At 32.0% G+C, this 27,068-nt stretch overlaps 4 protein-coding genes and 1 pseudogene across 5 annotated transcripts; 1 reads left to right on the top strand and 4 right to left on the bottom strand.

The window, feature by feature from the left end:
- Positions 1 to 12,461, top strand: part of LOC130590684 ((S)-8-oxocitronellyl enol synthase-like) — a 32,274-nt pseudogene extending 19,813 nt beyond the window's left edge.
- On the bottom strand, positions 2,612 to 3,661 carry LOC125495446 (jasmonate-induced protein homolog). The gene is made up of 2 exons (XM_048640113.2): positions 3,505 to 3,661; positions 2,612 to 3,402 (listed from the first exon to the last, which is right to left on the bottom strand). The coding sequence occupies exon 2, from the start codon at positions 3,376 to 3,378 to the stop codon at positions 2,851 to 2,853; it is 528 nt and encodes a 175-aa protein (XP_048496070.2). The 5' UTR covers positions 3,379 to 3,402; positions 3,505 to 3,661; the 3' UTR covers positions 2,612 to 2,850.
- Positions 6,727 to 7,774, bottom strand: LOC125495961 (jasmonate-induced protein homolog). The gene is made up of 2 exons (XM_048640946.2): positions 7,618 to 7,774; positions 6,727 to 7,516 (listed from the first exon to the last, which is right to left on the bottom strand). The coding sequence occupies exon 2, from the start codon at positions 7,490 to 7,492 to the stop codon at positions 6,905 to 6,907; it is 588 nt and encodes a 195-aa protein (XP_048496903.2). The 5' UTR covers positions 7,493 to 7,516; positions 7,618 to 7,774; the 3' UTR covers positions 6,727 to 6,904.
- On the bottom strand, positions 10,858 to 20,994 carry LOC130590882 (jasmonate-induced protein homolog). Of its 2 annotated transcripts, none has more exons than XM_057393540.1 (2): positions 20,878 to 20,994; positions 10,858 to 11,646 (listed from the first exon to the last, which is right to left on the bottom strand). In XM_057393540.1, the coding sequence occupies exon 2, from the start codon at positions 11,555 to 11,557 to the stop codon at positions 11,036 to 11,038; it is 522 nt and encodes a 173-aa protein (XP_057249523.1). In that variant the 5' UTR covers positions 11,558 to 11,646; positions 20,878 to 20,994; the 3' UTR covers positions 10,858 to 11,035. The 2 variants fall into 2 exon arrangements, with proteins under 2 accessions (XP_057249523.1, XP_057249524.1); XM_057393541.1 differs by lacking the exon at positions 20,878 to 20,994 and adding an exon at positions 11,749 to 11,872.
- A 4,168-nt stretch (positions 20,995 to 25,162) lies between these two features.
- On the bottom strand, positions 25,163 to 26,208 carry LOC104888428 (jasmonate-induced protein homolog). The gene is made up of 2 exons (XM_010673399.4): positions 26,058 to 26,208; positions 25,163 to 25,955 (listed from the first exon to the last, which is right to left on the bottom strand). Exon 2 carries the CDS (start codon positions 25,929 to 25,931, stop codon positions 25,344 to 25,346), a length of 588 nt encoding a protein of 195 aa, XP_010671701.1. The 5' UTR covers positions 25,932 to 25,955; positions 26,058 to 26,208; the 3' UTR covers positions 25,163 to 25,343.
- Between the last annotated feature and the right edge of the window lie 860 nt (positions 26,209 to 27,068).

Raw genomic sequence — 27,068 nt, 5'->3', positions numbered from 1 at the left:
ATTAATATGCTTCGTAATGCAAATTATATGGAATGCTGACAAGTACTATGAGGATAAACTATAATTTTAAATCAATCATTGATACACGTCATAGATTTCCTTAGACATATTATTTTTAGTGCGTCTTGGGTATAACATATATATTACACCGTAACTTATTAGTGTATTTCATGTCATTCTTAAATTTGTTTCATGTCATTCTGAAACTTATTCATGTCATTATTGATATGTTTCACCTTACAGATGGGCACTTCACAATACATTGACTTAGTTTACTTTATGGGCTTTGCATATTCGGCCCAACATAAACCCCCGTTTCATGAAAATATGGCCCGGTTACCATATCCACATTTACCACGTGCTTGAGGATTCATGGTGAAATCGTACGGTTCAGATTTGATGGAAAAAATTTGGTTCATAAAATCTTATTTTTGGATGGAGAAGGTAAGGTTAATCTTTATCTTTAAAAGATAAAAAAAACAGTTTTATTGAAGAAAATATAATTTTCGATTTTTGGGAATAAAAGATTTTTATCCCTTAATATTAGGAACAAAAATTGTTCAAGAAGGTTATCATATCTTTTAGGGCGATCTTTGTTCAGAATATAATCTATATAAGGGCCGGATAATAATCGGTTGGAAAAGATATGTTTTCATAATTTTAGATCGGAGCTTTACAAGAGAAAAACGAAAATTAGTGGCACAAAGCATAGCACAGTGTTACAGACATTGCCAAGTGATTTACTTAGGAAAAATCGTATCCTTTACCTGCTTGATTAGGAAGCGTTCTTTGAAGAGAATATTTCTGTAATTTTCATAATTATAGATCAGAGCGTGTTGAGTTGTGTACATGAGTTTGTATTTGATTCAACTTAGCAACACATATATTTAAGTGTCGGGGAGCAAGATTAGAGTTAGTAGTGGGGACTTGTACCTTGAGTGAGGTATTAGGGGAATTCGATATTAGTGGATTTGGCAAAAGTAGATCTCGGAGTAGAGATTGAACGACGTTAAACTCTTTTGTGTCCCATTGCTATTTATTATCCCCTATGCAGTGTGTTTCAACTCAATCTCGAAATTCAATTTCAATTGAAAAAAGGTACACGTTATAGTGCCATAATATAACTTTGAAAGTTCGATATTTTCCACGATTAATTTTAATCAAATTGATCCCATACATTTGTAATTAATATCTTGCGAACTAACACATATATTATTTTTTCATTGTCTATTATATAGTGACTTTTTTTTCGAACAGAAAACACTATATTTTTTATTTGTTACTATTGGAAACTAGTTGTTTTACTATTTGTTGCTCGGACATTGTTGCCATTTAACAACAAACTAAGATGACCAATATTTGATTTGTTTCCATTAGAAACAATTAATTTTACTTGTTTCTAGATGACATCATACTTCAATTTGTTGTCATATAGCAACAAATTATGACCGTCAATATTTCATTTTTTGACATTAAAAGCAATTAATGTTTCTAATGGTTGAAATATATCATAATATTTTAAAATTATTGCCATATAAAACAAATAATGGAAAGAGATATTTAGTTTGTTGCCATTATTGTAAGCAAGATATTTTATTGTTTTTATTAAATAGCATCAGATTTTTTTTCTTGAACTATGTATCATATTTGAGAAAGATGAGTGCACACATAATAATGTTCTTTAAGGTTGTGATGATGAAACATATCTGCGATATTAATTGGTCCGACACAAAGGCATAGTAGTCTGAAAACCCATCCATATCTATTTCGAAAAGTGTTAAAGTCCTATTTCATAATTAAAATCGGATTTACGGAGTAAAAGATAAAAGAAAATCGTCAAAACGCATGACCCCCCAAATTGTTAAGATGGCCCTGGTGGCTATATAGATAAGGGGTGGGGGAGGAAAGGTAAATCTATATGTTAGATTGCTTCCATGTTATATTAGCTTTATCTTTGTATGTAGAGAGAGCAAAATAATCAACGTAAATAATGTAGACGAGATTTGATACTATGTCTTGGATGCCACCTCTTAAGACTTTAACCAATTAATTTAGTTGACATTCAATTAATTATAAATGAGTAGTTATATGACTTACAAATTATTAGTTATGACCATTAATTTCTCTAGTTACACTTTAGCAAAAAGTCAGTAAACTAGCTTGAAATATTTTAATATACAAACTGAGAGAATTTTAATCAGATAGACCAAATGATAATTTTATGCATTCTCCATTATCGATTCAGCTAAACATGGATCATCTACATGCTTTTGATCATTAACAATATCATAAATTTAAATATTAAAGAAGTGACAATATCTCATATACAATGTCCGGTCTTATGTGCAAGTGGGAACATATAATCAAAGTCTCGCACTTTGACTTTAGAAACGAAGCGGGCAGGGATAAACCTTGTAAAGATGAGGGGAAAGAAGTAGTCTGAGTTTGTTGAATATATATTCAACAAGTAATCTTCAGAAGGTTATGTTCCTTATTCCTAAATTGTTTATGATATTTAGTATGCATGGTCGAGATGAGTCATTTAGTGCCATAAGAAAATGCAAAAGTTACATAATGTAAGAAGCGAAGATATATAGATAGATAGATAAGATAGTGTAAATTACTATAACATAAAGATAAGTTTATATAAAAGTAGACATAAGTAAATAGAAACAAGCTAAAGGTCATTATTAAAGTACTAAGATATAATTAGCATTGACACATATGAGCGTGCATGGTAATTATATTATAAGCGACCCTTATCAATGTTATTAGTTGCTAGTAATGGATTACATGGATCCAAAAGTTGCACCAAGGGCGGCATAGCCACCGTTACCAGTGATTTCGGCACTAATGCTGGACCTGGTGATTGGGTCCATGGTGTAATTGGAGGAGGGGTGCTACATCGAGCTTAGCTTTGATGGCAGACCAATCAATGGTTGCGTAGTTATTAACGGAGCCACATTCAATATATACCCTATTTGGAGTGGTTGCGGTGATGTTGGTGGGTGCAATCCAAGCCAAAAGCCATCCACAAGCATTTCCATTCGCGCTGGTGCCAGTGTAAACTACCGCGCCTTGAGAGCCATCGTTAGGTGGCCCATTATGGGTGAAGCTAAGTGAACCCTTTGACGGAATAGCCGGAGGATATCCGGTACCAGTGACTTTCCCATTCCAATCATAGCTTTGAGAAAAACTCATCATTCCGCTGTTGTTGTTTTGCATCGAGACCACCGTGCTGTCTTGCGCTTGAACAGCGGCATTTAAGCTGTTTCTGCCTTTGGCGCCAATGCTCTTTGCCTTCTGAACCATCTTCTTCACATCTTTTTCCTGCTCTTGTTGGTAGTCATTCTTTACAATTGCTTGTTCTGAAGCCATCTTGATGTTTTCCTGCAACCTTACCTGTTTACATCGTACAACAAATTAATTCAAATTGTCAGTTTTATATAGGAAAGCTATTTCTTTGATATGCTACTTAGGATAGTATAATACTATTATAATTACCTTGTTGAGAAGTGACAAGTAGTTGTGAATATAGAAACTTGTTTGATGCAGTGCTCCAACCGTTTTTCCATTCACTCATATTTATATACGTCCTTGCTAGTGTAGTAGAGTATGTTCAAGGCATCAATTCGCACTTGTATACTTTATTATTTTATTTCATTTTACTTTTAAATGGGAATAAATATCTGTCTTTTATATACCTTTTGCTACTATTGGATGATGCATCAAACCTAATTTATTTTCTTATCTACTACTTTTATCATTCTTTCTTTAGAGAATCAATTTTCTATGTGTTGTCTTACCGTTTTCCACTAAAATACAAGAATATAACATTATCTCTTATTTTCTTATACTAGTTATGGGAATTTGTATGTTCTTATAAGCCAGTTAGCCTTGCCTTTTTTTTTGTGAACTTATTTCCTCAATTTTCTGTGTATGATATATGACCCTTTACTTTTCCTTTTTTTGGAATAAGAATTTCTTGCTTTTTCATCAAACATACCTTTTTTCTTTTTCCTTTTTATCTTTTTCCTTCTAATCGTTACATTTTATGAGGACCTTTTTTCTACCATTGCCAAAATTTAATGCGAATATAGTATTTGAGATAAGGTCGTGATCATATTAATATGCTTCGTAATGCAAATTATATGGAATGCTGACAAGTACTATGAGGATAAACTATAATTTTAAATCAATCATTGATACACGTCATAGATTTCCTTAGACATATTATGTTTTTAGTGCGTCTTGGGTATAACATATATATTACACCGTAACTTATTAGTGTATTTCATGTCATTCTTAAATTTGTTTCATGTCATTCTGAAACTTATTCATGTCATTATTGATATGTTTCACCTTACAGATGGGCACTTCACAATACATTGACTTAGTTTACTTTATGGGCTTTGCATATTCGGCCCAACATAAACCCCCGTTTCATGAAAATATGGCCCGGTTACCATATCCACACTTTTACCACGTGCTTGAGGATTCATGGTGAAATCGTACGGTTCAGATTTGATGGAAAAAATTTGGTTCATAAAATCTTATTTTTGGATGGAGAAGGATAAGGTTGAATCTTTATCTTTAAAAGATAAAAAAAACAGTTTTATTGAAGAAAATATAATTTTCGATTTTTGGGAATAAAAGATTTTTATCCCTTAATATTAGGAACAAAAATTGTTCAAGAAGGTTATCATATCTTTTAGGGCGATCTTTGTTCAGAATATAATCTATATAAGGGCCGGATAATAATCGGTTGGAAAAGATATGGTTTTCATAATTTTAGATCGGAGCTTTACAAGAGAAAAATCGAAAATTAGTGGCACAAAGCATAGCACAGTGTTACAGACATTGCCAAGTGATTTACTTAGGAAAAATCGTATCCTTTACCTGCTTGATTAGGAAGCGTTCTTTGAAGAGAATATTTCTGTAATTTTCATAATTATAGATCAGAGCGTGTTGAGTTGTGTACATGAGTTTGTATTTGATTCAACTTAGCAACACATATATTTAAGTGTCGGGGAGCAAGATTAGAGTTAGTAGTGGGGACTTGTACCTTGAGTGAGGTATTAGGGGAATTCGATATTAGTGGATTTGGCAAAAGTAGATCTCGGAGTAGAGATTGAACGACGTTAAACTCTTTTGTGTCCCATTGCTATTTATTATCCCCTATGCAGTGTGTTTCAACTCAATCTCGAAATTCAATTTCAATTGAAAAAAGGTACACGTTATAGTGCCAAATATAACTTTGAAAGTTCGATATTTTCCACGATTAATTTTAATCAAATTGATCCCATACATTTGTAATTAATATCTTGCGAACTAACACATATATTATTTTTCATTGTCTATTATATAGTGACTTTTTTTTCGAACAGAAAACACTATATTTTTTATTTGTTACTATTGGAAACTAGTTGTTTTACTATTTGTTGCTCGGACATTGTTGCCATTTAACAACAAACTAAGATGACCAATATTTGATTTGTTTCCATTAGAAACAATTAATTTTACTTGTTTCTAGATGACATCATACTTCCAATTTGTTGTCATATAGCAACAAATTATGACCGTCAATATTTCATTTTTTGACATTAAAAGCAATTAATGTTTCTAATGGTTGAAATATATCATAATATTTTAAAATTATTGCCATAAAAACAATAATGGAAAGAGATATTTAGTTTGTTGCCATTATTGTAAGCAAGATATTTTATTTTTTTATTAAATAGCATCGGATTTTTTTTCTTGAACTATGTATCATATTTGAGAAAGATGAGTGCACACATAATAATGTTCTTTAAGGTTGTGATGATGAAACATACTGCGATATTAATTGGTCCGACACAAAGGCATAGTAGTCTGAAAACCCATCATATCTATTTCGAAAAGTGTTAAAGTCCTATTTCATAATTAAAATCGGATTTACGGAGTAAAAGATAAAGAAAATCGTCAAAACGCATGACCCCCAATTGTTAAGATGCCCTGGTGGCTATATAGATAAGGGTGGGAGATAAGTAAATCTATATGTAGATTGCTTCCATGGTTATATTAGTTTATCTTTGTATGTAGAGAGAGCAAAATAATCAACGTAAATAATGTAGACGAATTTGATACTATGTCTTGGATGCCACCTCTTAAGACTTTAACCAATTAATTTAGTTGACATTCAATTATATTATAAATGAGTAGTTATATGACTTACAAATTATTAGTTATGACCATTAATTTCTCTAGTTACACTTTAGCAAAAAGTCAGTAAACTAGCTTGAATATTTTAATATACAAACTGAGAGAATTTTAATCAGATAGACCAAATGATAATTTTATGCATCTCCATTATCGATTCAGCTAAACATGGATCATCTACATGCTTTGATCATTAACAATATCATAAATTTAAATATTAAAGAAGTGACAATATCTCATATACAATGTCCGGTCTTATGTGCAAGTGGAACATATAATAAAGTCATCGCACTTTGACTTTAGAAACCGAAGCGGGCAGGGATAAACCTTGTAAAGATGAGGGGAAAGAAGTAGTCTGAGTTTGTTGAATATATATTCAACAAGTAATCTTCAGAAGGTTATGTTCCCTTATTCCTAAATTGTTTATGATATTTAGTATGCATAGTCGAGATGAGTCATTTAGTGCCATAAGAAAATGCAAAAGTTACATAATGTAAGAAGCGAAGATATATAGATAGATAGATAAGATAGTGTAAATTACTATAACATAAAGATAAGTTTATATAAAAGTAGACATAAGTAAATAGAAACAAGCTAAAGGTCATTATTAAAGTACTAAGATATAATTAGCATTGACACATATGAGCGTGCATGGTAATTATATTATAAGCGACCCTTATCAATGTTATTAGTTGCTAGTAATGGATTACATGGATCCAAAAGTTGCACCAAGGGCGGCATAGCCACCGTTACCAGTGATTTCGGCACTAATGCTGGACCTGGTGATTGGGTCCATGGTGTAATTGGAGGAGGGTGCTACATCGAGCTTAGCTTTGATGGCAGACCAATCAATGGTTGCGTAGTTATTAACGGAGCCACATTCAATATATACCCTATTTGGAGTGGTTGCGGTGATGTTGGTGGGTGCAATCCAAGCCAAAAGCCATCCACAAGCATTTCCATTCGCGCTGGTGCCAGTGTAAACTACCGCGCCTTGAGAGCCATCGTTAGGTGGCCCATTATGGGTGAAGCTAAGTGAACCCTTTGACGGAATAGCCGGAGGATATCCGGTACCAGTGACTTTCCCATTCCAATCATAGCTTTGAGAAAAACTCATCATTCCGCTGTTGTTGTTTTGCATCGAGACCACCGTGCTGTCTTGCGCTTGAACAGCGGCATTTAAGCTGTTTCTGCCTTTGGCGCCAATGCTCTTTGCCTCCTGAACCATCTTCTTCACATCTTTTTCCTGCTCTTGTTGGTAGTCATTCTTTACAATTGCTTGTTCTGAAGCCATCTTGATGTTTTCCTGCAACCTTACCTGTTTCATCGTACAACAAATTAATTCAAATTGTCAGTTTTATATAGGAAAGCTATTTCTTTGATATGCTACTTAGGATAGTATAATACTATTATAATTACCTTGTTGAGAAGTGACAAGTAGTTGTGAATATAGAAACTTGTTTGATGCAGTGCTCCAACCGTTTTTCCATTCACTCATATTTATATACGTCCTTGCTAGTGTAGTAGAGTATGTTCAAGGCATCAATTCGCACTTGTATACTTTATTATTTTATTTCATTTTACTTTTAAATGGGAATAAATATCTGTCTTTTATATACCTTTTGCTACTATTGGATGATGCATCAAACCTAATTTATTTTCTTATCTACTACTTTTATCATTCTTTCTTTAGAGAATCAATTTTCTATGTGTTGTCTTACCGTTTTCCACTAAAATACAAGAATATAACATTATCTCTTATTTTTTATACTAGTTATGGGAATTTGTATGTTCTTATAAGCCAGTTAGCCTTGCCTTTTTTTTTGTGAACTTATTTCCTCAATTTTCTGTGTATGATATATGACCCTTTACTTTTCCTTTTTTTGGAATAAGAATTTCTTGCTTTTTCATCAAACATACCTTTTTTCTTTTTCCTTTTTATCTTTTTCCTTCTAATCGTTACATTTTATGAGGACCTTTTTTCTACCATTGCCAAAATTTAATGCGAATATAGTATTTGAGATAAGGTCGTGATCATATTAATATGCTTCGTAATGCAAATTATATGGAATGCTGACAAGTACTATGAGGATAAACTATAATTTTAAATCAATCATTGATACACGTCATAGATTTCCTTAGACATATTATGTTTTTAGTGCGTCTTGGGTATAACATATATATTACACCGTAACTTATTAGTGTATTTCATGTCATTCTTAAATTTGTTTCATGTCATTCTGAAACTTATTCATGTCATTATTGATATGTTTCACCTTACAGATGGGCACTTCACAATACATTGACTTAGTTTACTTTATGGGCTTTGCATATTCGGCCCAACATAAACCCCCGTTTCATGAAAATATGGCCCGGTTACCATATCCACACGTTTACCACGTGCTTGAGGATTCATGGTGAAATCGTACGGTTCAGATTTGATGGAAAAAATTTGGTTCATAAAATCTTATTTTTGGATGGAGAAGGATAAGGTTGAATCTTTATCTTTAAAAGATAAAAAAAACAGTTTTATTGAAGAAAATATAATTTTCGATTTTTGGGAATAAAAGATTTTTATCCCTTAATATTAGGAACAAAAATTGTTCAAGAAGGTTATCATATCTTTTAGGGCGATCTTTGTTCAGAATATAATCTATATAAGGGCCGGATAATAATCGGTTGGAAAAGATATGGTTTTCATAATTTTAGATCGGAGCTTTACAAGAGAAAAATCGAAAATTAGTGGCACAAAGCATAGCACAGTGTTACAGACATTGCCAAGTGATTTACTTAGGAAAAATCGTATCCTTTACCTGCTTGATTAGGAAGCGTTCTTTGAAGAGAATATTTTGTAATTTTCATAATTATAGATCAGAGCGTGTTGAGTTGTGTACATGAGTTTGTATTTGATTCAACTTAGCAACACATATATTTAAGTGTCGGGGAGCAAGATTAGAGTTATAGTGGGGACTTGTACCTTGAGTGAGGTATTAGGGGAATTCGATATTAGTGGATTTGGCAAAAGTAGATCTCGGAGTAGAGATTGAACGACGTTAAACTCTTTTGTGTCCCATTGCTATTTATTATCCCCTATGCAGTGTGTTTCAACTCAATCTCGAAATTCAATTTCAATTGAAAAAAGGTACACGTTATAGTGCCATAATATAACTTTGAAAGTTCGATATTTTCCACGATTAATTTTAATCAAATTGATCCCATACATTTGTAATTAATATCTTGCGAACTAACACATATATTATTTTTTCATTGTCTATTATATAGTGACTTTTTTTTCGAACAGAAAACACTATATTTTTTATTTGTTACTATTGGAAACTAGTTGTTTTACTATTTGTTGCTCGGACATTGTTGCCATTTAACAACAAACTAAGATGACCAATATTTGATTTGTTTCCATTAGAAACAATTAATTTTACTTGTTTCTAGATGACATCATACTTTCAATTTGTTGTCATATAGCAACAAATTATGACCGTCAATATTTCATTTTTTGACATTAAAAGCAATTAATGTTTCTAATGGTTGAAATATATCATAATATTTTAAAATTATTGCCATATAAAACAAATAATGGAAAGAGATATTTAGTTTAGTTGCATTATTGTAAGCAAGATATTTTATTGTTTTTATTAAATAGCATGCAGATTTTTTTTCTTGAACTATGTATCATATTTGAGAAAGATGAGTGCACACATAATAATGTTCTTTAAGGTTGTGATGATGAAACATATCTGCGATATTAATTGGTCCGACACAAAGGCATAGTAGTCTGAAAACCCATCCATATCTATTTCGAAAAGTGTTAAAGTCCTATTTCATAATTAAAATCGGATTTACGGAGTAAAAGATAAAAGAAAATCGTCAAAACGCATGACCCCCCAAATTGTTAAGATGGCCCTGGTGGTTATATAGATAAGGGGTGGGGAGGATAAGGTAAATCTATATGTTAGATTGCTTCCATGGTTATATTAGCTTTATCTTTGTATGTAGAGAGAGCAAAATAATCAACGTAAATAATGTAGACGAGATTTGATACTATGTCTTGGATGCCACCTCTTAAGACTTTAACCAATTAATTTAGTTGACATTCAATTATATTATAAATGAGTAGTTATATGACTTACAAATTATTAGTTATGACCATTAATTTCTCTAGTTACACTTTAGCAAAAAGTCAGTAAACTAGCTTGAAATATTTTAATATACAAACTGAGAGAATTTTAATCAGATAGACCAAATGATAATTTTATGCATTCTCCATTATCGATTCAGCTAAACATGGATCATCTACATGCTTTTGATCATTAACAATATCATAAATTTAAATATTAAAGAAGTGACAATATCTCATATACAATGTCCGGTCTTATGTGCAAGTGGGAACATATAATCAAAGTCTCGCACTTTGACTTTAGAAACGAAGCGGGCAGGGATAAACCTTGTAAAGATGAGGGGAAAGAAGTAGTCTGAGTTTGTTGAATATATATTCAACAAGTAATCTTCAGAAGGTTATGTTCCTTATTCCTAAATTGTTTATGATATTTAGTATGCATGGTCGAGATGAGTCATTTAGTGCCATAAGAAAATGCAAAAGTTACATAATGTAAGAAGCGAAGATATATAGATAGATAGATAAGATAGTGTAAATTACTATAACATAAAGATAAGTTTATATAAAAGTAGACATAAGTAAATAGAAACAAGCTAAAGGTCATTATTAAAGTACTAAGATATAATTAGCATTGACACATATGAGCGTGCATGGTAATTATATTATAAGCGACCCTTATCAATGTTATTAGTTGCTAGTAATGGATTACATGGATCCAAAAGTTGCACCAAGGGCGGCATAGCCACCGTTACCAGTGATTTCGGCACTAATGCTGGACCTGGTGATTGGGTCCATGGTGTAATTGGAGGAGGGTGCTACATCGAGCTTAGCTTTGATGGCAGACCAATCAATGGTTGCGTAGTTATTAACGGAGCCACATTCAATATATACCCTATTTGGAGTGGTTGCGGTGATGTTGGTGGGTGCAATCCAAGCCAAAAGCCATCCACAAGCATTTCCATTCGCGCTGGTGCCAGTGTAAACTACCGCGCCTTGAGAGCCATCGTTAGGTGGCCCATTATGGGTGAAGCTAAGTGAACCCTTTGACGGAATAGCCGGAGGATATCCGGTACCAGTGACTTTCCCATTCCAATCATAGCTTTGAGAAAAACTCATCATTCCGCTGTTGTTGTTTTGCATCGAGACCACCGTGCTGTCTTGCGCTTGAACAGCGGCATTTAAGCTGTTTCTGCCTTTGGCGCCAATGCTCTTTGCCTCCTGAACCATCTTCTTCACATCTTTTTCCTGCTCTGTTGGTAGTCATTCTTTACAATTGCTTGTTCTGAAGCCATCTTGATGTTTTCCTGCAACCTTACCTGTTTACATCGTACAACAAATTAATTCAAATTGTCAGTTTTATATAGGAAAGCTATTTCTTTGATATGCTACTTAGGATAGTATAATACTATTATAATTACCTTGTTGAGAAGTGACAAGTAGTTGTGAATATAGAAACTTGTTTGATGCAGTGCTCCAACCGTTTTTCCATTCACTCATATTTATATACGTCCTTGCTAGTGTAGTAGAGTATGTTCAAGGCATCAATTCGCACTTGTATACTTTATTATTTTATTTCATTTTACTTTTAAATGGGAATAAATATCTGTCTTTTATATACCTTTTGCTACTATTGGATGATGCATCAAACCTAATTTATTTTCTTATCTACTACTTTTATTATTCTTTCTTTAGAGAATCATTTTTCTATGTGTTGTCTTACCGTTTTCCACTAAAACATGTGTGGGGTGCTACTAATGAGAAGGCAAAGAATAATCAAGTGTTTAATTGTACAAATGGTGACGTTTTCACTTGGAGGAAGATGTGGGGGGTTTTGTGTGAGGAATTTGGGGTTGAATTTGTGCCTTTGGATGCAGGAGAAGGGTTGTTTGATCTTGTGGAGACCATTAAAGATAAATGGGATGTGTGGGACTAAATTGTGGAAGAGAAAGGTTTGGTTAAGACGAAAATGGAAGAAATTACTTGCTTTGTTGCATTTCAGTATGTGACTAGGTTTAATTTTCAGATGATTACCAGTATGAACAAGGAGTTTTGGTTTTTTGGATACACTGATAGTTTTAAAAATGTGAGGTTTTGGATCGAGAAACTTAGGAATATGAAGATAATACCATGATTGAGATTTGGAATAAAACTTGTTGCGGTGTCGTTTGAGTGAGTGATATGACCCAACACGATATGTTTATTGATGAGTTTGGTTAGAAATTAATTTTCATACACAAACACGGCACGACAACATGTTTTGTTGTTAGACTATTTTTATTTAGTGGGAGCCTGTGATTTTTTAAGAAAATAAATTAAGTGGTTTGAACTGTTGTATTTATGGATTTAATTTCGTACAACAAAATCGTGTTTGTAAAATAAAAACGAGTTGAACGATCTTTTTAATATATGGGTCGGTTTAAGTTGTGGATTGCTCATTGCTTATGGTTTAAGTCGCTGATTGCTCATGAGTCATGATCTTTTTAACAAGTAGGCCGAGTTAAGAACATAAGCTTAACATGGAGCTGCCATAATTTGAATAATATTCCAACTTGCCTCAGGCAAATATCACGTGTTGTCATTAGTTATAGATAAATTTTGACTAAAGGTTACAATAAATGACGACAGAAACTCGATTTTTTTCGACGTATGTAAAAGTCATTATTTGAACATTTTAGACATACAGAGTATAATTGTTTTTAGTTACAAAATTTATTTTTTTAGTCTCTGTCACTTAAGTCTCTCACCAGTCTTTTTTTTTTTTTTTACTTTTCAAAGTTAAATTCTATGAACAAAATAGAAATTTTATTGAATTTATTTGTGATTTCTAATATTATAATTTTTTAGTTGGTTTTTGAATTAAGTATACTACTTCATATATTGTGAAGAAAGTGGACACTTGGATTTCAAGTCAAATTTTTGTGAGTATGTATTGACGTTGTAGTGCATTGGTGGTAGTTTGTAAGTTAATTTTTTGGTTTTTGTAAAGTTTACTCATTTGAGTGATTTGTATAATGTAAATTATGCAATTCTATGATTTTAATTGACTTGTGAGTGATTGTTATAATTTTATTTCCAGTAATTTTATTTCAATCTCCCTTTGGTTTGTAAGTGAATTTTTAATTTAGAAAGGAAAAGGGTAAAATAGTCTCTTCATTCGGGTCGGGGACACCATAGCTCCCCCTTCCCTTATATAATAGAGATAATAGAGATGATGATTTTTGAGAACAATGATTTGTAAGTGAATTTTGTGAATGTTTTTGTATGTATTAACGTCATAATATATTAGTTTTAGGGTCTGTTCTCTTCGACATAAAACAACTGAACTGAACGAAATAAATTGATTGGAGCTAAACTGAACTGAACTGAATTGAATTGAATTGAATTAAATTGAATGTATTAAATATAAAAAATGTAATAAATATATAAATAATATTTAAACAATAATAATATGAATATTAAATAATAATTATAATGATAAGTAATAATAACGAATAATAATAGTATTTTGGATATTTTAAAATGATAGTTATAAATAAATAATATTAATAATCAATAATAATTAATGATAATAATGATACTTAATAATAATTATTTTATATTATATGTATCAATATATTAATACATGATGATGATTATATAATAACAATAATATATAAGAAGTAAATTAATATTACTATTTTAATAATTAAATTTAATAATATAATAATATTTAGTAACAGAAATAATGATTCGATCGGACCGCTAAAATTGCATCATAAACCGTTTTGACGCGATTTGATTGGTTTATGGGCTAAAAAACGTGGGTTTATTTGTGTTTTGACCTAAACCATGTTCCTCCTAATAATAATAGTAATAATAATGAGTAAAGCTATAGTAAAGAAAATAATATATAGAAACAATAATAATAATAATAATAATAATAATAATAATAATAATAATAATAATAATAATAATAATAACAATAATAATAATAATAATAATAATAATAATAATAATAATAATAATAATAATAATACTTAATAGTAATGATATAAAAATAGATGATAATAATAATAAGAGTAATTAGTAAAATAAATTATACCAACATAATAATAATATTTAACAAAATGGTTTTAAAAGAATAGAGTTGAACTAAACTGAACTGAGCTGCACTAAACTGAACTGAAAATAAGTTGGGGAGAACAGACCCTTAGTTTATAAGTTAACTTTTTTGTTTTTGTAAAGTTTCTGATCATTTTCGTGATTTTCTCAATTCTATGAGTAATTTGTAAAGTTTCCTGATATAAGTGATTTCTGAGTGATGTTGAAATCTAATTTCCGGTGGCTTTGTTAGAATCCCCATTTTGGTATTGACATTCTTTTTGTAATTTAGAAAGGGAAGGGGGTAAAATAGGCATTTCAAAAGAGGACACCATTGCCCCCCCTTTCCCTTATGTAATATATATATATAATCTTACTTGTATATTTAGAAAAAATTATTATATATCATTGAAAATTTCAAAAAATGTTATTGCGAACATAATAATATTATGGAAATGCGCGAATATTGTTAATCTAATCATGACCTATTAAGTTATTAGCGTTTTAAATTTATTTTAGTTATTTCCCTCTTTTGTTTGGAGCTTCTCTTCTGAATTATCAAAAATTTATTAGATCATAGTATTGTGTAGTTATAAGCCCATAATCGAATCCGCGCAACGCCGCAACCTGTATGATATATGACACGAATTATTTTTTTCTTGACTGTGACTGTGGGAACTGGATATGGTAACATCTTTTTGAGGGAAAAAAAAAGGAGGAATACAGTTTGCCAAATTTAGGCAGCTCTTAAATTTAGCAAAGTCAAAAATACAAACACTATTTTGTATTTTAGAAAGAGAAGGGGGGCAAAATTGGCAGTTCAAAAGAGGACACCACACCTCCTCCCTTGGCTTATATAATAGAGATAGAAAGAGCCTCGTGGTCCACACATTGAGTTCAAATTTGATAAAAAATCGATTTTTTGCATGATTAATCTTAACAAAATTGATCTCATACATCTGTAATTAATATCTTGTGAACTAACACATATATTATTTTTTTCATTGTCTATTATATAGTGACGTTTTTTCCCGAACAGAAAGCAATATATTTTTTATTTGTTGCTATTGGAAACTAGTTGTTTTACTATTTGTTACCAGGACATTGTTGTCATTTAGCAACAAACTAATATGACCAATATTTGATTTGTTTTCATTAGAAACGATTAATTTTACTTGTTTCTAGATGGCATCACATTTTCAGTTTGTCTTCATATAGCAACAAATTATGACAATCAATATTTCATTTGTTGACGTTAGAAAGAGTTAATTTTTCTAATGCTTGAAAGTTTACATCATATTTTAAAATTATTGCCATTTAAAGAAATAATGGAAAAAGATATTTGGTTTGTTTCCATTGTAAGCAAGATATTTTATAGTTTCTATTAAAATAGCATTAGATTTTTTTTCTTGAACATGTATTATATTTGAGAAAGATGAGTGCAGACACATAATAGTGCGTGTGTCCCCACAAAAGGATCTGATGATAAAACATATCGTGATATTAGTTGGTTCGAATCAAGGGTAGAGCAGTCTGAAAAGCCATCACAAAAGTATTTTGAAAAGTGTTAAAGTCTTATTTCGTAATTAAAAACGAATTTACGGAATCAAAAAATAAAATAAAATCGTCAAAACGCATGACCCCCAAATTGTTAAGACAGCCCCGAAGGCTATATAGATAAGGGGCATTGTTAAACATCGCCATTATTTCCTTAAAATCGCCCAAATTTATATATGAATGGACGATTATGTCCTTATGTGTTTTAACCAATATTATTTTTTACTATATCTTCCAAATTTTTACTGTAATGCAAAATTTAACTTTCACTTCTCTCCAAACTCTAAAATAATCAGCGGCACTCACCAACATTCATTGAAATTATCTCTAAAATTTACTGCACTCACCGGCAGTCATTGAAATTAACGATCTCCAGCGAACGCCATTAATTAATATAGAAATAATGTCGTCTTGTATTTTTTTTTCGCTTCGAAAACAACGAACGTGTAGCCAGAACGATCGCCCTATGGATCAAACGTCTGGCCAGGACGTTAGATCCATAGGGCGAACGTTCAGGCCAAACGTTCGACCCATGGACATAATGTCCTGGCCAGACGTTGGGCCCATGGGTCGAACGTCCTGGCCACACGTTCGACCCATGGGTCCAACGTCCTGGCCGGACGTTGGTTCTGGGCAACGCCAACCCTATTATTAATACCAATATTAATAATAATAATAATAACATAACCTAAAAAGAAATCACGCCATCCGTTTAAAAAAAAAAAAAGCGCATGCAATCGTCTGTCCAGGACGATCCTTCCAAGGGGCGATCGTTTGCCCAGGACGATCCACCCATGGAAGGATCGTCTGTCCAGGACGATACCTCCATAGGAGAATCGTTCTGGGCAAACGATCGCCCCTTAGAAGGATCGTCCTGGACAGACGATCCTCGTCCTGGACAGACGATCCTCGTCCTGGACAGACGATCCTTCCATGGGAAATCGTCCTGGGCAAACGTTGGCTTGAAATTTGTGTAAAAAAAAAATTACCTGAGATGACGCTGCCAGTTCCTCGGCGTCCATTTCCTCTGCTGCCGCAAGCTCTGCCGCCAAAGCCGCCGCTTCCGCCTCCTCTCGGTGTCGTCTTGCCTCTGCCGCTCTTGCAAGTGCAATTTCTGTTGCAGGATGAAGGATAATTTTTTTCTTCTTGTTTGGATTTTCCTCAGACATTTTTTTACAAGCTCAGTGAATGGTGGAAGAGTGAAGGAAGAAGAAGGAAGAAGATAAAGCGTGAAGGAAGAAGATGAAAAAGTGAAGGAAGAAGATGAAAAAGTAGATAAGTGAGAGGGGAGAGGGTAAAAAAATCAGAAAAATAAATAAGGGTAATATAGTCTATTTGTGTGTAAATTTGGGCGATTTTAGTAAGTAATGGGCGACGTATAGAAGTTCAGTAGATAAGGGGTGGGGGAGAAGGTAAATCTATATATTAGATTCTTTCCATGGTTATATTAGCTTTATCTTTGTACGTAGATTGAGCAAAATAATTAAGACAAATAATGTAGACGAGATTTTATATATGTTGTGGGTAACATCTCTCAAGACTTTACCCAATTATTTTAGTTGGTATTCAATTCTACTATAAATGAGTAGTAATATAATATGATTTATAAATTATAATTTATGACCAATAATTTATTTACACATTAGCAAAAAGTCCGTAAACTTGAAATATTTAATTTACAAACTGAGCGAATTGTAATTAGATAGGCTAGCTGATAATTTTATGCATTCACCATTATCGATTTTGCTAAACATGGATGATTTACATGCTTTTGATCATTAATAATATCATAAATTTAAACATTATAGAAATGACAATATCTCATATGCAATGTACATTCTTATGTGTAAGTGGGAACATACAATTAAAGTCATCGCATATTAACTTTAGAAACGAATCGGAAAAAGATACACACTTGTAAAGATAAGGGGAAATTAGAAGTGGTCTGAGTTTTTTGAATATTTTTCAAAAAGTAATCTTCAGAAGGTTATGTTCCTAATTCCTATTTAAATTGTTTATGATATTTAGTATGCATGGTCAAGATGAGTCAATTAGTGCCATAAAAAAACGCAAAAGTCACATAAGATAAGAAGTGAAGCTAGATAGGTAGGTAGGTAGGTAAGACAATGAAAATTACTATATCATAAAGATAAGTTTATATAAAAAGATAGACATAAGTAAACAGAAACAAGCTAAGGGTCGTTACTGAAGTACTAAGATATAATTAGCATGGACACATCACCATATGATCGTGCATGGTAATTTTATTATTTGCGATCCTTATCTAAGTTGTTAGTTGCTAGTAATGGATTACATGGATCCAAATTAAAAGTTGCACCAAGGAGGCATAGCCATCGTTACCAGTAATTTCGGCACTAATGCTGGACCTAGTGAATGGGTCCATGTTATAATTGGAGGAGGGTGCTACATGAGCTTAGCTTTGATCTCAGACCAATATAACTCCCTAGATACCTTTTTTCGGGTCTTTTTAAAAAAAATATAAGTTTCATTCATTGAAAGTCTTATAGCATCTACGATCTATATATACCAAAGAAATTAACATGAAACACAACCTAACATAACGAAATAAATGTTGCTCGGCGATATAATTATGATAATAATGAGCCAAATCTGATAATATAGTATACCCTCCTTTTTTCGCTGAGTCAGGCAACATTATATGAGCGTGAATTTCAATTAGATGATGAAGATCATATATAGATATGTTAAGGTTTTTTCATTGTTTTGTTTATTTCAACGTCAAATAATTATTCTATATTCTTTATATAGTGGTTTTCTTTGTCCTTTGTGGGAAACTTTTGTGGCCCAATAAGTGTTTAGTTTGTGATGGACGCCACTATAGATTCGATTTGTGAGCAAGTAATGGGATCATGTTCTTCTTTTTAAAGAACATATTTTTATTATATTGTGGAGAATTAATCAAGAAAATATTTTACATAAAGCACCTTTGTAAAAAACTACTTTACATAGATCACCTCTTTGGAATACTACCTTCAAAAAGGCATGGCACTAATATTATGTTTTTCTCAAGACATTACCGTGTGTGGGATTTTGAATTTGACTTATTCTGTAGTATATTTTTTTCTTTTGCGGAAGGCTACTCTTTCTGTTACATATTGATCGCAACGTACATTCTTATGTATGGAGTTTTGGGAAATAGATAGAGACATGAGTTTTATTATTTTATTCACTACAAAAATTAGAGCATTATAGAAACATATTTTGGCAACGAATGTATGTATTATTGAAAAATAGTAACATACTGTTACGATCTTAGGAGTTTTGATGATGACAAACATAAATAATATTGCATCATGCCTTGTTGTATATTTATCTATGATACAGTGTTTGCTTTTGAAAAGTCAAATGCTCAAGTTTGAAGAATGAAAATTGAAGAGTAGCTAGATTTTTCTATATAGCAAACTATGCAACAATGATTAACTTGGTCAAATATTAGTGTGTGCTCTATGAGTAAAATATTTATTAAGAATGTGATTATTAGAATTATTTATGACTACTAGAGTTAGTAGTATTATTAATTAGAATAAACATGTTTTATAATAATAAATCTCACGTTAAAGAAAAAGATCTCGAAAAATGCTTGTAAAAAAAAGTTTTTAATAAAAAGTTTTACGTAATAAAAAAATTTGGTTCATAAAATCTCATTTTTTGTTGGAAAAGGATGAGGTTGAATCTTTATCTTTAAAAGATCAAAAACCAGTTTTATTGAAAAAAATATATATAATTTTCGATTTTTGAAAATAAAAGATTTTTATCCCTTAATATTAGGAACAAAAACTCTTCAAAAAGGTTATCATATCTTTTAGAGTGATCTTTATTTAAAATATAATCTATATAAATAACCAGTTGGAATAAAATATATGGTTTTCATAATTTTAGATCGGAGCTTTACAAGAGAAAAACCGAAAATTTGTGGCACAATGTTATAGACAGCATTGCAAAGTGAATTACTTTGAAAAAATTGTATCCTCTACGCGCTTGATTAAGAACCGTTCTTTTGAATAGAATATTTCTGTAATTTTAATAGTTATAGAGCGTGTTGGGTTGTGTACATGAGTTTATATTTGATTCAACTTAGCAACACATATATTTAAGTGTTGGGGAGCACGACTAGAGTTAGTAGTGGGAACTTGTACCTTGAGTGAGGTATTAGGGGAATTCAGTATTAGTGGATTTGGTAAAAGTAGATGTCTGAGTAGAGATTGAACGACGTTAAACTCTTTTGTGTCCCATTGCTATTTATTATCCGCTCATGCAGTGTGTTTCAACTCAATCTCGAAATTCAATTTCAATTGAAAGAAGGTACACGTTATAGTGCCATAATATAACTTTAAAAATTCGATATTTTCCACGATTAATTTTAATCAAATTGATCCCATACATTTGTAATTAATATCTTGCGAATTAACACATATATTATTTTTTCATTGTCTATTATATAGTAACGTTTTTTTTCGAACAGAAAACATTATATTTTTTATTTGTTACTATTGAAAACTAGTTGTTTTACTATTTGTTGTTCGGACATTGTTGCCATTGAACAACAAACTAAAATGACCAATATTTGATTTGTTTCCATTAGAAACAATTAATTTTACTTGTTTCTAGATGACATCAAATTTTCAATTTGTTGTCATATAGCAACAAATTATGACGGTCAATATTTCATTTGTTGACATTAGAAACAATTAATTTTTGTAATGGTTGAAAGACTACATAATATTTTAAAATTATTGCCATTTAAAACAAATGATGGAAACAAAATTTTTAGTTATGACCATTAATTTCTTCCATGGTTGTATAGGAAAACTAATTCTCTGATGCGCTACTTACGAGTTACGGGGTATATATAATACTATAATTATAACCTTGATGAGAAGTGACGAGTAGTTGTGTATACAAAAGCTAATTGTGTGATGCACTGCTCCAACCGCTTATCCATCCATAATGCATATTTATATACAATCCTTATTTATTTTTTTTTGAAAGACAATCCTTATTCCTTTCTAGAGTATGTTAAGGGATTTCGATCCCACCTTTAATTTGTTTAATTTTTTTCATTTTGTTTTAAGATGAGAGTAAATACCACTCTTTTATCTTTTTCTACTATACGGATGATGCATGTAACCAAATTATCCTCTTATTTACTAGTTTATGATTCTTTCTTTAGAGAACCACTTCTCTATGATTCCTTACTACATTCCATTATAAAAAATTTACATCAATTTTTTTTCTAGTTGCGACATTTTTGAAATGATTAGTTATCTTTTACCTTAAAAGAACCATTCGAGGATAAGTAGTGACGTTTTTTAGAAGAAAAGGTTACTTTCACCTAATCATGTATCATAGTAAGATGGTCTTGTATTAGAATTTATACGTCCATATTAGTCTTGACTCCTTGGAAGAGGTTATTATTTAATTTCTTTGTGTATGATAGGATCCTTTTCGTTTTTTGGAATAAGAATTTGTCACATTTTATCAAAAAAATCCTGTTTCCTTTTTCCTTCAAATCATTACATTTTATGAGAACCTTTTGCTCTCGTTCACAGTATGTAATGCGAATATTTTATTTGAGATAAGATCGTGGTTCGAATTCGGGAATCTAATTATATTAATATGCTTAATAAGCAAAGTAGATGAAATGTTGACAAGTCTTGCAGTGTAAGGATAATCTATAATTTCAAATCAATAATTGATAACGTCATATAACTCCCTTGATACCCATTTTCGTTTTATTAAGAGAAAGATAAGTTTCATTCATTGAGAGTCTTATGGTATCTTCGATCAATATATATTAAAGAAATTAACATGAAATACAACCTAACAAAGTGAAATAAATGTTTTTCGACGATATAATTATGATAATAAAGAGCCAAATCTAGTAATATAGTATATCCTCCATTTTTTCGCTAAGTCATGTATGAAACATTATAGAAGCATGAATTTCAATTAGATGATGGAGATCATATATAGATAATCGTATCCTTTACCTGCTTAAATAGGAAGCGTTCGTTTGAAGAGAATAATTCTGTAATTTTCATAATTATATATCAGAGCGATTTGAGTTGTGTACATGAATTTGTATTTGATTCAACTTAGCAACACATATATTTAAGTGTCGGGGAGCAAGATTAGAGTTAGTAGTGGGAACTTGTACCTTGAGTGAGGTATTAGGGGAATTCGATATTAGTGGATTTGGCAAAGTAGATCTCGGAGTAGAGATTGAACGACTTTAAACTCTTTTGTGTCCCATTGCTATTTATTATCCGCTATGCATTGTGTTGCAACTCAATCTCGGTATTCAATTTCAATTGAAAAAAGGTTCGCGTCACAGTGCCATAATATAATTTTTAAAAATCAATATTTTCCACGATTAATTTTAATAAAAATTTTCCCATACATTTGTAATTAATATCTTGCGAACTAACACATATATTATTTTTTCATTGTCTATGGTAAGCAACAATATAGCAACAAATTATGACCGTCAATATTTCATTTTTTGACATTAAAAGCAATTAATGTTTCTAATGGTTGAAATATATCATAATATTTTAAAATTATTGCCATATAAAACAAATAATGGAAAGAGATATTTAGTTTATTTGTTGCCATTATTGTAAGCAAGATATTTTATTGTTTTTATTAAATAGCATCAGATTTTTTTTCTTGAACTATGTATCATATTTGAGAAAGATGAGTGCACACATAATAGTGTTCTTTAAGGTTCTGATAATGAAACATACTGCGATATTAATTGGTCCGACACAAAGGCATAGTAGTCCGAAAACCCATCATATCTATTTCGAAAAGTGTTAAAGTCCTATTTCATAATTAAAATCGGATTTGCGGAGTAAAAGATAAAAGAAAATCGTGAAAACGCATGCCTCCCAAATTGTAAGATGGCCCTGGAGGCTATATAGATAAGGGGTGGGGGAGGTGATCGAAGGTAAACTATATGTTAGATTGCTTCCATGGTTATATTAGCTTTATCTTTGTATGTAGAGAGAGCAAAATAATCAACGTAAATAATGTAGACGAAATTTGATACTATGTCTTGGATACCACCTCTTAAGACTTTAACCAATTAATTTGGTTGACATTCAATTCTATTATAAATGAGTAGTAATATGACTTACAAATTATTAGTTATGACCATTAATTTCTTTAGTTACACTTTAGCAAAAAGTCAGTAAACTTGAAATATTTTAATATACAAACTTAGAGAATTTTACTCAGATAGACCAAATGATAATTTTATGCATTCGCCATTATCGATTTAGCTAAACATGGATCATCTACATGCTTTTGATCATTAATAATATCATAAATTTAAATATTAAAGAAGTGACAATATCTCATATCACTAGTGGAAAAATGAAGAAGGGCTGGCTGAAAAAGGCCTGTAGGGCTGCGCTTTTTGACAGCAGCCCTTCACTTTTTAAGTAGGGCTGCGCTAGAAAAGCGCAGCCCTTCCTAAGGAAGGGCTGCGCTTTTTAGGTAAAAGCGCAGCCCTTCAAGCTTGGAAGGGCTGCGCTTTTTGGTAAAAGCGCAGCCCTTCTACAAGTGAAGGGCTGCGCTTTTAGTAAAAAACGCAGCCCTTCTGACCCAAAAAAAAATAAAAAAATTTTTTTTTTTTGTAATTTTTATATAGAGAAATATTACATAAAACAACATAAAATTGACATTAAACATCGAATACAAACACAATTCACTATCTACCATCACCATTTGTGCAAAAATTGACATAAACATCAAAATAAAACAGAAAAATACAACAAAAAAAGAAAAGTAATAACATTACAGTAGTTGCTGCCAACGAAATATTACTAACACTACTGGTCTAACCACAACGAAATATTCAACAAAATCCCAAATGAAAAATATCCCAAAAAACTAAAAAAGAATTACAAAATCAGAAGAAGAGGCTTAGGGGTTGTCAAGAAACGAAAAAAATAACAAAAAATAAACGAAAATAAACAAAAATGAAAAAAATGAAAAAAAAAACCTAAAATTATAGATCTGAAGTTACTAATTGAGTGCGAACAAAAATGAACGAAAAAATGAAAAAAAAACCTAAAAAATGTACGAAGATGAACAAAAATGAGAAAAATAAACAAAAATAATAAAAACCCTCGTCGGAGGAGACGAACGGTGGTACGGGGACGAACGTAGGTGCGGGGACGAACGGAGGTGGTTGTGAGATTGACGAACCCCTAAGCCCCTTCTTGAAGGCGAACGGAACGGCTCACGTTCGGGGATGAAGACGAACGGAGAAAACGAACGGAACGGCTCACGTTGTTGTTGTTGATTGATGATCCGACGAACGGCGATTGTGAGATTGACGAACGGCGGTTGTGAGATTGACGAACGGCGGTTGTGAGATTGACGAACGACGAGAAATGGCAGATAAAAAGTGTGAGTCTGAACGGGGAGGAGAGAGAAAGATGAGAGGAGAGAAAACGTGAATGAGATTTTGTGAGAGACTGAGAGAATGAGGGAGGGAACGGCTCACGTTGGAGTAAACCCTAATAATCACTTTGTCTTTTAAGACCAAGCGGTTTGTTTCAAAATAAAAAAAGAAAAGCCCATGAAGGGCTGCGCGTGTCCCAAAAAACGCAGCCCTTCATTTAGTAGGGCTGCGCTTTCTACAAGCGCAGCCCTTCTGAGTGTGAGAAGGGCTGCGCTTTTAAGAAAAGCGCAGCCCTACTAAGTGAAGGGCTGCGCTTTTTTTAAAAAGCGCAGCCCTTCTGTTATGTAGGGCTGCGCTTTTTAAAAAAAGCGCAGCCCTTCACTTGTAGGGCTGCGCTTTTAGGAAAAGCGCAGTCCTTCCGGCGCAGCCCTTCATTTTTTTTCCCCTAGTGTATACAATGCCCGGTCTTATGTGCAAGTGGGAACGTATAATCAAAGTCATCGCACTTTGACTTTAGAAACGAAGCGGGCATGGATAAACCTTGTAAAGATGAGGGGGAAGAAGTAGTCTGAGTTTGTTGAATATATATTCAACAAGTACTCTTCAGAAGGTTATGTTCCTAATTCCTAAATTGTTTATGATATTTAGTATGCATGGTCGAGATGAGTCATTTAGTGCCATAAGTAAACGCAAAAGTTACATAAGGTAAGAAGCGAAGCTATATAGATAGATAGATAAGATAATGTAAATTACTATATCATAAAGATAAGTTTATATAAAAGTAGACATAATAAGTAAACAGAAACAAGCTAAGGGTCATTATTAAAGTACTAAGATATAATTAGCATCGACACATATGAGCGTGCATGGTAATTATATTACAAGTGACCCTTATCAAAGTTGTTAGTTGCTAGTAATGGATTACATGGATCCAAAAGTTGCACCAAGGGAGGCATAGCCACCATTACCAGTGATTTCGGCACTAATGCTGGACCTAGTGATTGGGTCCATGGTGTAATTGGAGGAGGGTGCTACATCGAGCTTAGCTTTGATGTCAGACCAATTAACGGTTGCGTATTTATCAACGGAGCCACATTCAATATATACCCTATTTGGAGTGGTTGCGGTGATGTTGGTGGGTGCAATCCAAGCCAAAAGCCATCCACAAGCATTTCCATTCGCGCTGGTGCCAGTGTAAACTACCGCGCCTTGAGAGCCATCGTTAGGTGGCCCATTATGGGTGAAGCTAAGTGAACCCTTTGACGGAATAGCCGGAGGATATCCGGTACCAGTGACTTTCCCATTCCAATCATAGCTTTGAGAAAAACTCATCATTCCGCTGTTGTTGTTTTGCATCGAGACCACCGTGCTGTCTTGCGCTTGAACAGCGGCATTTAAGCTATTTCTGCCTTTGGCGCCAATGCTCTTTGCCTCCTGAACCATCTTCTTCACATCTTTTTCCTGCTCTTGTTGGTAGTCATTCTTTACAATTGCTTGTTCTGAAGCCATCTTGATGTTTTCCTGCAACCTTACCTGTTTACGTCGTACAACAAAATAATTCAAACTGTCAGTTTTATATAGGAAAAGTATTTCTTTGATATGCTACTTAGGATAGTATAATACTATTATAATTACCTTGTTGAGAAGTGACAAGTAGTTGTGAATATAGAAGCTTGTTTGATGCAGTGCTCCAACCGTTTTTCCATTCACACATATTTATATACATCCTTGCTAGAGTAGTAGAGTATGTTTAAGGCATCAATTCGCACTTGTATACTTTATTATTTTATTTCATTTTACTTTTAAATGTGAATAAATACATGTCTTTTATATATCTTTTGCTACTATTGGATGATGCATCAAACCTAATTTATTTTCTTATCTACTACTTTTTTTATTCTTTCTCTAGAGAATCAATTTTCTATGTGTTGTCTTACCATTTTCCACTAAAATACAAGACTATAACATTATCTCTTATTTTCTTATACTATTTATGGGAATTTGTATGTTCTTATAAGCCAGTTAGCCTTGCCTTTTTTTTTTTGTGAACGTATTTCCTCAATTTCTTGTGTATGGTATATGACCCTTCACTTTTCCTTTTTTTGGAATAAGAATTTCTTGCATTTTCATCAAACATACCTTTTTTCTTTTTCTTTCCAATCGTTACATTTTATGAGGATCTTTTTTCTACCATTGCCAAAATTTAATGCGAATATAGTATTTGAGATAAGGTCGTGAATCGCGATCATATTAATATGCTTCGTAATGCAAATTATATGGAATGTTGACAAGTACTATGAGGATAAACTATAATTTTAAATCAATCATTGATACACGTCATAGATTTCCTTAGACATATTTTTTTTTAGTGTGTCTTGGTTATAACATATTACACCGTAACTTATTAGTGTATTTCATGTTATTCTTAAATTTGTTTCATGTCATTCTGAAACTTTTTCATGTCACTATTGATATGTTTCATATCATTATTTCTGACTGTAATGTCATTTTTCAGGAATTTTGTGTCATTTTTCCTATTTCATTATCATTTGTCAACTATTTATATACCTTATCATAACCATACAAACTAATATTATTTTTAAGAGAAATGATATTATTACGGAAAATTCCCACTGACAAGCTCCT

Source organism: Beta vulgaris, chromosome 3 (assembly GCF_026745355.1).
Source record: "Beta vulgaris subsp. vulgaris cultivar EL10 chromosome 3, EL10.2, whole genome shotgun sequence".
Lineage (NCBI taxonomy): Eukaryota > Viridiplantae > Streptophyta > Magnoliopsida > Caryophyllales > Amaranthaceae > Beta > Beta vulgaris.
This window is presented reverse-complemented; position numbering and strand designations above follow the sequence as displayed.

Bases quoted from the DNA above. Each gene is read 5' to 3' on its own strand.
- LOC125495446 (XM_048640113.2), bottom strand. From the start codon at position 3,378: ATGGCTTCAGAACAAGCAATTGTAAAGAATGACTACCAACAAGAGCAG.
- LOC125495961 (XM_048640946.2), bottom strand. From the start codon at position 7,492: ATGGCTTCAGAACAAGCAATTGTAAAGAATGACTACCAACAAGAGCAG.
- LOC130590882 (XM_057393540.1), bottom strand. From the start codon at position 11,557: ATGGTTCAGGAGGCAAAGAGCATTGGCGCCAAAGGCAGAAACAGCTTA.
- LOC104888428 (XM_010673399.4), bottom strand. From the start codon at position 25,931: ATGGCTTCAGAACAAGCAATTGTAAAGAATGACTACCAACAAGAGCAG.